The following is a 12,616-nucleotide window of genomic DNA, read 5'->3' on the forward strand; positions in this document are numbered from 1 at the left end:
TGATAGGAAATCTCCAAGGGGCAAACGCTTCAGTAACTACATTTTTTGTTGGTTTGTTCAGGATTTTAACTTTTCAAATTAAAAGGCTAGATTTTGCCGGCATTAAGAAAACACGTTTGAAACTGAAAAATCTGACAAGTAGCAACGGAAATCCCCTTTGTCATATAAATAAGTGTGTAAAATACTGTTTATGTAGATATATTGGCAAGTTGTATCAAATATTACCAAGTGCATTATTTGTCTCTAAAATCCTATAGATAACCAAAAACATCTTTATGAATACAAATCGCTTGTTTGTCGCAAAGAGTTTTGGCATAATATTTCACTTCTTCCTACATTCAGAAAGCCAGTTTAAGCAGTTCACTCCAGCTCTGGGGGACTATAAAGAACAAATTTAAGTTAAAAAATTGTATAAATTTCTGTAAGATATATAAATAGAAAAATGAATCACCTAATTTAATCTGCTTTCAAATTAAAAGTCCTGTGAAAGATCATCACAGCATGACTAGTTTGGGACAACACAAACATCTATTCCAACATATAAAAACATAATAATGCTACATGCACTGTTATTAACACATACTGGGTTCAGAAACACATGTGCTTGTTGTCACAAACTAGACGCAGAGATGTGCCTACAATGATCCTGTAGTGTAGACTCATAACTTCCCTCATCACCTGGTCATAAATCTTCACCTTTCAAACCAAGAAAAGCACCCGAATTCAGGTTCTGAGGTCTCAGTGGAAAGCAGAGCTGATGCTTTTTGTGCTAGTGTTTGCTGGTGGATGATGCCAAGGAGGAGAGCTGGGAGGCAGGTTCGTCTTTCTGTGCTCTTTGAGCCTTCAGTAGTCACGTCGCGAGTCCGATGAAGCCCCTCTGACGAGAGAAGCAGCCCTGCTTCCTGTGTGGCTGGTCGAGGCCGGGGCTAGCTTTCCTTTCGGTGTCTGTGTGTGAATTTGGTTGGACCGATATGGGTTTCAGAAGATAGTTGTGATTAATAATGTTTTGTTTCAGTGTTCATTAGCTTTTAATTTGATCATTTTCATACCTCAATTTTTTTTCCAGATTGTTTGGGGGAACTCCTAAAAACACATTTCCTTCATCATGTGAAACTCTCACGGTTAGTATCTTCTAAAAGGTAAATGCTTGACTTTAGTCTGGAAATGAAATTCTGGGAAACCGATGTCGGTCCATCCTTCGTGTTTGTATGTCGCTTTGAAGTTTTTGTGAGTGGGTGTCTCAGAAACAGGAGCAGTGTATGTTCTTCTTTCAACTCTCTCCAGTTCAGAAGCTCTCGACGAAGCTGCTTGGGAACAGGCCGGTCTGTCCCGTCCTCTGCAGGGTGCCTTTGTACCAGCCGTCTTCCCTCTTCTTATGGACAAACACCACGTCCCCCTCCCGCAGCTCGATCTCCGCCTCGCTCTGGGGCGGGTAGGGCACCACCACACGATACCTGCCACATGCAGAGACAGTTATAACACATAGATCGGGTGTGAGAAACAGCAATTAACCTGTGCGGATACCAGGTCACATGTTCCCTCGGTCTGCCTTTCCTACATCATTTAGTTATTTCCTTTTTGTTCTCCATTTCCCTTTTGACAAACCCCCGAGAAACAAGTTGTTGAAAGTCATTAAATGTTTTATATTTGAAATAACAGCTCATGTGAACATTAATTTCTTAACAATTCTTAGTGTGACTGCTTCCACTTTGATAAGTTGTAGTTTTCTCATTAACCAAATAATAATAAGACAAGTTTGCTTTCCCTCTCTGCTCTGTCTCTCACTGTTACGCCCAATCATAGAAGGTGCAGTGTGCGTGGTTTGGTGTGTGCCCAGTGCTTCCAGTACATCAGCATCCTGCTGCCAGGGTGATACATGCTCATCCTCATCCATGTCACTTTGACACAGATGGAATGTGTCAAAGTGACATGTGTAAATCTGCAATTTAACAGGTTTTCTCTGAGGGACATGATCGTGTGTGTGTTTGTGTGTGTGTGTGTGTGTGTATGTGTATGAGATCAATTCCCAGATTAATCTCCAACAAGGATATGTATGGTGCTATCAACTTATTTAATGTTATAAGCATTATTGGCAGAAAGATTTCTTGTAATGTTTAAAAAAACAACTTAATTAAATCTTAAATTTGAGAAAAACTGTCAAAGGATAAAGAACACGCTGCCAGTGATGGGGAAGCTACTTTAGAGGCATAGCTTTGACAATGAACATGTGATACAGAATTATTACAAAATGTAAAACTTAAAGATATAGTCTCAAAGTTCTCAGTTTTGTTCTATTTGGCAGCACCTACCATCGTGACTAAAGGTAATTGCGGGAGCATACGTCCCAGATAACCAGACGTCCATGGATGGCTCCAATTGTAACTCTTGAATTTCCTCACTGGCGGTCGCTTTCCTTTTGAGACTGTTTGCCTTCATCTGAGCGTCAAATTTGTTTCTTTTTCTTTGGATTTTCCCCTTTTTTTTGAAGTTGTATCTGTAGTCATCGATCTTTTCTTTGTTTGTTCAGCCATAGTAGATTACTGTTTACTCGCAACACTTGCAGAAGCTGGAAAAGCAGCCGCTTAGCTCTGCCTAAAACGCGTCACTAACTACGATTTTTTTCCATGAATTTCGCCAGACACCCAGTCTGTAATACTGCAAATGCAAAGGCTTTCATCAGTGGGCCATAGGCTCAATCACCATTGTGTTACCTCATTCGTATAGTGACTTAACAGACATTTATTTAAATGAAAATCTTCGAGATTATCACTTTAAGGTTATAAGCATTATTGGGAGAAAGACCTACTTTGGAAATGTAGCTTTGACAGTAAACCTGTGATACAAAATGGTAACAAAATGTAAAACTTAGGCGTCATGTTTATTGCAAAAAGTGACTAATTGTTCCATGGTCATACAATAACAAATAACAAATACAAAAATATAAGATAGCCTACTATATCAGGTTTTGTTTTGTATGCATTGCCCATCACTTTGACACCTGCGTTCAGAAACTACAGTCCTGGTGAGGTTTTGCACCAAGGTAGCCAGGTAACTTCTAAAATGGCATTTTTTATAAGAGCAGTATTTGATACTTATTCAAAATGCATTTACCTGTGTTTGGATGTGTGTGTCTGCTTTACTCTAATGTTTGTATATACTGAATTTGTGCACTGTGTTTTTCTTTGTCTTATGTCAGTCTTAATGTATGAGTATGTGTGCCCACCTCTCTCTGGACAGGGGTTTAGGTTCAGGCCGGAGGACCATCAGAGGGTTGCCGGTTCGTGCAGGCGGGGGCGACAAGGGGAAGTTGGTGTCCAGAGAACCGGACTTCCTGTGCAGAGGCTCCAGTCCGATGGCTCCCGCCATCTCGCTCTCGATTGGACAGGAGCCCGCTCGCCCCTGAGACGCCATGGGACAGGAACCTGAGCGGGCGTGGTGATGATGGTGGTGAGGATGGTGGGCAGGGTCGGTGGCCACAGCGCAGTGACCAGCCATTGAGGGGTCGTGGGTGGGCGGGGAGGAGGGGGGTGAACGAGGTTTCTTCTTGGCTGCCGCCCCCGACAGGAGCTTTAATAAACCTGCTGCTTTTCTCTCCTTCTGAGGACGGACAAAGGGAGGGGAGACGATAAGGAGAAATGAGGAAGGAGGAGAGAGAGAGGAGATGGAGGGCAAAGAGGGGGAGGAAGAAGAGAAAGATGCTGGTTAGATATACAGAAATATGAGTTTCATAAGGCTTATCTTGAAATGTGACAAAATGGTAATAAAAGTGGAGTCTGTGTAAACACAGCCGCTTTAGAAAATTGTCTTTTTCTTCTCTAAACATAAAAAAGCACAAATGCACACCCTACACATTCATCACAAACTGCAATTTTATGGACAAAACAAGTATTTTCCGCAGACCATCTAACACATGGAATAAAAGTGGTATTACAAGCACATTTGTTTCATTAGAGACCAGGCAGTTCAGCAAGGTGGCTCAGCAAGGTTCTCCTTTTACTATTTAAAGAAGAAGAGTTTGAAATTAGGACTCATACCTGCTTTCTTTGAAAGAGTTGGACAATAAGATCGATACCACTCCAATATCTGTTTGCTAATTATTAGCTTAGCTTAGGAACATTGATTTGCCACTTGTGTTATTGAGCACAACAAGCAGCTGGAGGTCAACCATTACATCAGACTGACAAAGAAGACACTTGATTCTTCTCCCGTCTATCTTTCACTTGCGCCTCAGAAAGGAGGAATTATAGGAGCAGTTATTACTCTAATAACCCGGTTTAACAGAAGGTTCATAGTATGAATGGCTGCTCTGTCACAATGTGTTTTTACCAGACAAAGTGGTGAGTAACGATCATCCAGGCTGAATACACCTGCATACAGTGTGCTGCTCGTGAGAATAAATTATTGATCACAGAGAGAGCGTTTGTTAATGGCACCTGTAAAGACACTTCCACATTCTTTCGATTCATGTTTCATAATAGAAGGGCCGCACAGCACCTTCCATTCAGTGTGACTCGAGTGTGACTCCAGGAGGACAAAACAGCTTTGTGTCGTCTGCTGCCTGGCATGATTCTAAAGTCTCAGACATGAAGACGTGGATCAATACCGAGCATGCCTGAGCATAATTACATTTTTTTGTGGATGCATGAAGCCGCCATGTCAGCACCGTCTCTGCCTCAGCCATCTGTTTCTGCTGTATGTGGGCTGCTGGAATCCAGCATCTTTTACATTCAGTTTCCATTAAGACACTGTCTTTGCACCACTGTGATGGACAGTCGTTATAGCAACAGCACGGGGTCGCAAACATGAAAGCTAAAAACAGAAAATGGAAAACTCAGAATGAACCCTGTTTTTCTCTAAAAAAAATGCTTGCGCATTTATGTAAATAAGGATAAAAGAGAGTCAGGACAGCAGCAGAGAGAAGAAGATGCTTTTAGAAAGAAAATACAAAGCAGCAGAAAGAGTGGAGGACATCTATACATGTTTAAGATGACTTTCCTGAATGTGTAAGTTAACACGAGCAGGCTAATGTTGCTGATTATAATTTATTTCTATTTGAGCATCTTGAGCTCCCAAAAGGCTGCCCGGTGGTGCAGTGGTTAGCGCTGTTGCCTCACAGCTAGAAGGTTCCTACTTTGAGTCCAAGTTTGGACATAGGGGGCCTTTCTGTGTGGAGTTTGCATGTTCTTCTTGTGCATGCGTGGTTCCCTCCAGGTACTCCAGCTTCTTCCCACAGTACAAAGACATGCTAATTACATGAAAAATCCCATTCTAGCTACAGGCTACAATCAACAGTTATAATTACTCATTTTATTCAGTGATTAGTTGTGTAATCTAATGAAAATGTCAAGTAGAATTTACCTAATTTATTTAAGTGTATCATAGTTTTTCAATTTAGATGCTGATGTCTGAAGTCCATAATGGTTTCTTTGTGTAAAACAAAAGTGCTTGTGTAAGTGCCAGCCTTGTGAACTTGAAAAAAATATAGGATACAATCATGAGCATCCGAGAGTTTGAATGATGCATCTTAATGTCGGTTATCAAATCTGCCACAGGACGGATCTGTATTCAACCCTGAGAGCTTATCTTGGGACAGTCACAACAGTACACACTGTTCTACAATATTCTCTTCTACAATATATTTTTGAATCTTAGATATATCTATTTCTTTATCACTTGTTTTTCTGCTGACAGCCGATGCTGCTGATGGCCCCTGTGGTAGGTAGACCCGGCTGTCACAGCGAATATGCAAGCCTTTGCAGATGGCTCCGTAATACTGCCGACTACAGCACCAGGCTTAAAGCAAACCTGCCTGAGCTCCATGTCTGCTGTAAAAGCAGAAGCTGTCAGTAAACATGGAGCTGATCAAAGTGAGGATCCGACAGGGAAACTTCCAGAACTCGGGAAAACAGAAAACACAAGACTGCAGGAAGTTTTCGTGAAGAAAAAGCCCAGAATAAGTAGGTTGGTTTTGGGCTGTAACACACATTTGTATGGATTATTGCAGCCATTATTTTTCTATTTATTTATTAATTGCAGAAAATAGACTCATTTTGAATTTTGAAAATGACACTCATTTTCAGGAACCACTCTAAGTTACACAATCAAAATTCTATTGCCCGTTTGAGAGACTTAACACAGCCACTGACAAAATACTGCTGCAGTATCTGATAAAAATCCAATGATTCAAATAAGGACACAATAACAATACACCCTCCTAATGACCAGTTAGCATGGATGTGGGACAGTACAGAAAAAAGTGCTTACAAAGCAAGAAAAGCTGTAAAAACTTGAGTCAGCAGAGCGTCTATAGAAACAAACAGCATTAATTGCTCCTGCATGCCAAACACCAGTGCTTAAGAGACATGCATCTCCCTGAATACCAATACTTCATTATGTCTCACAGGGTGTAGGGATGTGTAGACTTTTGGTTTTTGTTTCCCAAAACATAACTCAGGTTTACATAAATCTAATAATGCTCTGGCACTGAAAATACACACACATAAAATCTTCCACTGCTTCTCTTCCTGCCATGCAAACAAAGCTTGTTTGAATTCTAATGATGGACAGGGAGGAGAAAATGGAGAAGAAAACAAACATGAATAGAAGGGGAGAAATAGAGGGATAAAGAGGGAGGAGAAGAGGTACTCAGAAAGGGAAAGAGGTAAAGCGGAGGGCAGAAACAAAGAGAGAGAAAAGATGGAGGAATGTAAGATAGTGGAGGGATGGAGAGAACAGACGGATGGAGAAAGACAGAAGGAAGAAGGGAGGTGGGACTGAAAGAGGCAGAAAAAAAGTGAATAATCACTCCCTCTCCTCTTTCATCTGCAGGCTTAAAGGCTTAATCTGCCTCCTGTGAGTGTGCGTGCTCGCCTGTGTGTGTGCCTGAGTTGTCAAGTGCTGCTGTTTCAAAATGAACCACAAGATGGCCCCGTACACTCACTATTTAATCTATGATGAGAGTTCATGATGAGACTTAGCATTAGGAGTGCCTTGCTCTGAAGCACACTGGCAGGATGCTGAACATTACTGTACCATTAGTGTTTTCTCTTCTCTGTTCCAAATACACACTGGTTTATGCATGAATAGTATTTATTCTTGTGTGTGGATGTGTGGAAGTTTTTTGTCATTGAAATACAAAAACATGCACGGACGTATAACTTGACAATCACATCCAGGAAGTATCCAGTACCACTAGTGAGTTCACTATTAATGCGGCTGTGGAACTTCACCTTTCTGAGTAAGAGCAGGGGTGTTAAGATTGCTCTGGGTTGAGAGGAAAGATGCTCAGGACGCCAGTTTTTCTGTCCACCCACCAACATAATTACTCTCATTTACTCACCCACGCTCAACACTCTTTGGATGCTTTTAAGGTAAAATATGTGAAAGAAAAAGAAGAAAAATCCAAGATGAAAATGGGGACAAAGCCTGCTACATGATAGGGTGTCAACAGACGTTTAAGCTAATCAATAAGAAAATATAAAACTATATTTGCAATTAATACATGTAAAAAAGAAAACTATATATGCAGTATATATGCAAAAATGAAACTAAAAAATAAAGCGTAAAGTAAAAGTATGGTATGGTGTATGGTGGATATAAAACATGCTGTATAAACTCTTTAATAGCTTTAAAGGTAGGCAGTAACAGCATGATAGCCTTTGCTACGCTACGCTCCTGGTTAGGAGACTGATACTACTTAGATGGAAAGACAGGCTCCCTCCAACTTTCAATGTATGGAAAAGATGGATGCCTTGGACATCTCAAATGTATAACCCCTCCTCCTCTTTGTTTTTTAAATCTCTTTTTTAAATGTTATTTTTATTTTATTTTTTAATCTGTAAGTTTATTTCTGTACATTTTTCTGAATTTTTTTTTGCAGTTTTGTTGTTTTTGTTTTTGTTTGTGTTGACATGTTACTGTATATGGAACCTTTGTAATAGTATTGATCAGGGTTACATTTAGGATGGGAGCTTGGTAAAAACTGCAATCTGTCAAACTGTATTTTTAATTGTCTTTTGAAAACTTCAAAAACGAATACAAACACTTTGAACAAAAAATGAAAAAGAAAAAGGCTACAGTCCTCGATGCACTAATCGCAGGCTTGACTCCCAGTCTGCTAATCATTTGGTGCGTGTCATCCCCCACTCTCTACTCTGCACATTTCCTGTCTCTCTTCAGCTGTCCTATCAAATAAAGGGAAAGAGCCCCCCCCACCCCCCCAAAATAAATAAAAAGCATGAAACTTTATTTTTTCAACACATTTTGAGAGCTCTACGGACCTGAAATACTCCAAGTGATACTGACACTTGTTTAGTTGGCAGTTGCCCTGCAAGCGCATAGTTCCTGCAAACTGTCTAAAACCACATCTCAATGTCCATCATGATATGTGTCTGCAATGCTGGCTGCACTGTTGACAGTGTGACAGTGTGTCGAACAGAGATTACCCAAACTGTGTCTGCCAGACAGTTACCATAGCTGCTTCATCACTTCCCCTGTAACAAAGACCGACTGTGCAGCCGCACCACCACCCCGACTCCAGACCTGATGCTTCTGGTCTGCCAAGCCCAAAGCAACGAAGATGATGTGTGATGTGAATGAGGCTTAGGATGGACGTGTTTGGAAGGGAAAATGTGATGATGTAGTGTTTTGGGACTCAGAATGACAGTAGTTGATCATTTCATGCCAAAACTCAGCTTTGTTTAATGATATATTGAGCTACCCTGCCTGAAAACCCGAGATGTATTCTAGTTTTCCTCCAGAATTGAAATATCGTTCTTGCATAAAAGCTCTTAAACAGAAAGGAGATCATAAAAGGATGCTGCAACTACAGCCAAATCCAGATATAAAAAGTAGCTGATGTAGGCTGGGTAGGGCCGGACTTAGTACAATGGTTATTTGATCGAAAAACGACTTCAAATGTGAGCAGGGAGAGATAAAATAATGACATGAACGGCCTGTTTAATCAATAAATTTACTTATCAACTGAATGACAGTAAGTAAACTATGTTGTTCCAACTTTTATAAGATATATTCAATATGTGAGTCATTATCTTGAATATGAATTCAAGCCATCTTTGAGTGCGATGATGTTAACAAGGCCGCTGCCTGCTGTTCCATAGTCAATGAGCTGTTTGTCAGCGATAGCCATAGATTAGCTGTCCCACTGTGTGAGGCCACAAAGTTAACTCTTCAAAGTTTGTGTTTCAGTGTGTTTGTTCAGGAAAGATTTTGTTCACTATGAGTCACACAGGGACAGAAAGAGAAAGACGAGAGAGAGAGAGAGAGAGAAAGATAAAGAGACTTAAATATGTGGTCCACCTCTCTCTGTCTCTGTCTCTCTCTGAGGCCTGGTAGCTGCTGTCAGCTGTCCTGTGGTAATGATGTCAACAAGCAACTGTAGACTATTGATGACAACACAACCCAGCCATCCCTCCCCTTCTTACAGACAAGCACACATACACACTCCCTTACATGCACTGATAGTTACCTGTTTTGTCAGATCAGAATTTAACTAAGTCATTTCAGCTGAAGTTATGACATCAAAGAGTCGCAAATGAGTACAAAAGATGCAGCCGCATCATTCTGAGTCATTTTGTGTCTCTTCTTTCTGTGGGTCTCACTTTTATGTGGGAGAAGTGGTGTTTATCTAAGAACAGGCAGACATCCTTTTTCATATCCATCCATGTCAGGTCTGACATGTGACAACACACACTTACAATTGGACAATACTGTTTTTAGAGATGATATTTAATCATCTTAGCAAAATATTATCACACTCTCGTTTCTCGTTTCTTTCGAAAGTAAAGATAATGAATCAGCAAGTCAAGTTATTATTTTTTATTTACATTTTGAAATAGGAAGTTGCCAATTAACCTATTTATCATATCTTTGTGTTGTGGAAAATAACCCAGAGCACCCGCAGTAAACCACACAGGCAGGGGAAGACTGACACCCAAAGAGGAGGATCTAGCTTTAAATATGCCCTTAAGCAGCCATATTTAAAGCTAGACCCCCCCTCCAGGATGATCAGTTGATGGGTGTTGAGATTCGAGTGATGGCTGGTTGATGGCGGTTAATGTAGGATGAGGGGTTAATGTTGGAAAGGGACGTGAGGTACAGGAAAGGTGATTTCTGTCATTGGTGTAAAGACAGTTTCTGGGGATGGGGTGATGTCGCTTACTCATGGTCAGCGTCATCACTTTCCTCCTCACTTTCCTCATCACTGTCATCATCAATGTCAAACTCAGACCAGTCCCATCTAAACCTTTTGCTTTCCTCCTCATCTGCATCATCTTCTCGGTCCCTCTTCCTGGATGCTCCAGGTAGGGGATCGTCAGCGGCTTATTCGTCGGGATGGTTGTTGGTCTCAGCAACATTCTGGTCCGGTGGGTTTGGGCTGTTGTTGTTTCTAAACACCAAGTCCCAGTTACATGCCAAGCATCTGATCTTTCTTATCTCCTCCTCATACTCATTGTCCTCCCTCGCTCTCTTCTTGGACCCTGCAGGGACAAGGAGAATCTGCTCCGCAATCCTGTTGTCTTCATCAGAGTCCTCCATGTTGGTTTCATCCACGTAAGAGCCCTCCAAGTCAGAATCCTCGGCGTCAGAGTGTTCTTCCAGCAGCTGCATTACTGCTCGGTTTAGCCTCTGCTCCAGATCATCATTCGGCGTTGCTTGGTTCATCATTGGCGCCAGATGAATATTAATTATTGCTAGATTTATCAGATCCAGATCATCATTCCACTGATAATGGCCAAAGGGGAAGAAAGGCCTTACAATTCGGCTTGGATGGTCACCATAGTCACCAATATGCAGTGCACCTACACATTCCCCTTGGTGATCCTCATGGTTCGGATGGTCACCTTTAGCATTAAATGTGTGAACCAGTTTGTTTCTTTGTAAAGATGTGAAAGTTCTGCGATCTCTTTAAGCTACTAAACATATGTGCGAACTATACGTTTCATTAAGTAGGAGTTGAATGCAGGACTTTTACACTTAACTGAATACTTTTACTCCATAAAGTTCTGCAAATTTTACTGGAGTTGTGGATCCAAATCCATCTCCTACCACTGTCAAAAAAAGCAGGAGAAAGAAAAGCATAATATTCCAGTGTGTGTGTATGTCTGTGTGTCTTTCTGTGTGTGTGTGTGACAGTGGTGCCAACAGTGAAACAAATGGAGCTGAGACAGATGCAAGTTTTCGGAGCCATCCTTCACTGTCACTGCGGGCCGATTCAACATCCACAGCTTTAACACCGCAGATCCCACGACATACCGGACGGCATTCAGTATTTGTGCCTGTCGCCTGCATGAGCGACACTTGGGTAGAAGAGGACATCACACGCACATATGCAGATACAGAAAAACACAGCAGATTTTATATTCATAAAGCCATGTGGAATCTGGAGGACAAAACACCTTTATTCACATGACGTGGTTTTATAAAATATATTAGCTAAGTTTTATTTACAGGATGACACTTCCTCAGGGGACAAAGGAAGTGGAATCGTGTTATTTCTTCTTCCTACTATTATCAGCCTGGTCTGAAACAAGAGGGACTGTGTTCTGATAATAGTGGTGTAGATTTAAACACACATGTAAAATTTGGTTTGCCTCCTCGAACTCCCTGCTATAACAAAACAGCTGCTTGACCAGATCATCAACAATGAAGGTCTGATTTAATCGACAGAATTTCTCAATTTCTCAGTCAACTGACAGAAAATTTAAAAACAATTGAGATAATTGATTAATCGTTTATCAAATTGATTAATTGTTTATCTAATTGATTAATTGTTTATCAAACTGATTAATCATTTATCAGATTAATTGTTTATCAAATTGATTAATCGTTTATCAAATTGACTAATCATTTATCAAATTGACTAATCGTTTATCAAATTGATTAATCGTTTATCAAATTGACTAATCGTTTATCAAATTGATTAATCGTTTATCAAATTGATTTATTGTATATCAAATTGATTAATTGTATATTGAATTGATTAAATGTTTATCAAATTGATTCATTGTTTATCAAATTGATTAATATTTTATTAAATTGATTCATCGTTTATCACATTGTTTTTGCAAAAATTTAAAAAAGGGTGTGAATTGGCGTATCTGACCATGTGTAGACATTTTATAGACTAAATGATAACCCCCTTAATCAAGAAAATATTTACTTCTTCAAACCATTATGAAAATAATTGTTAGCCCAAGCCAGAAGACATTTATGTGCATGTTTTTCATTGGCTTAAATTGGCTGTTGTCCTGACTGTTCGTCTTTATGTATATGTACAGTATGGTTTATGCTGTATCAGGTGGTCATTATAGAAAACATTCTCTCTCACATTTTACAACAGGTTGCATAAATTTGAATTCAAAGACTTATTTGTGATCATGGAGTTGGATTTTCATTTACTGGAACAAGTTTCCCCTCAGTCTGTCTCGTCTTGCTGTACTCGGGCAAGTGATATCCTCTAATCCCCTCTGTTAATTAAATATGAAGTAACTGTATTCAGCTCTTCATTATGCATGTGGAGAAAACAATAGAAGTTGAATTGTACAGCAAGACATCCAATTATTCTTTAGGAGAAAAGTGCTGATATCTATTCCCA

At 40.2% G+C, this 12,616-nt stretch overlaps 1 protein-coding gene across 1 annotated transcript in view; it reads right to left on the reverse strand.

Moving 5' to 3' along the window:
- Positions 1 to 326: 326 nt before the first annotated feature.
- Positions 327 to 12,616, reverse strand: part of LOC138592452 (E3 ubiquitin-protein ligase SH3RF3-like) — a 113,609-nt gene continuing 101,319 nt past the window's right edge. The window contains exons 9-10 of the mRNA XM_069663265.1: positions 3,224 to 3,597; positions 327 to 1,454 (exon numbers count right to left, since the gene is read on the reverse strand). Of these exons, the coding sequence (XP_069519366.1) occupies positions 1,286 to 1,454; positions 3,224 to 3,597 (543 nt within the window). The 3' untranslated portion in view covers positions 327 to 1,285. The remainder of the gene's footprint in view (positions 1,455 to 3,223; positions 3,598 to 12,616) is intronic.

This window comes from Semicossyphus pulcher, unplaced genomic scaffold, assembly GCF_022749685.1.
Source record: "Semicossyphus pulcher isolate SPU_LCO1_2020_fin unplaced genomic scaffold, fSemPul1.0.p SCAF_15, whole genome shotgun sequence".
Classification (NCBI taxonomy): domain Eukaryota; kingdom Metazoa; phylum Chordata; class Actinopteri; order Labriformes; family Labridae; genus Semicossyphus; species Semicossyphus pulcher.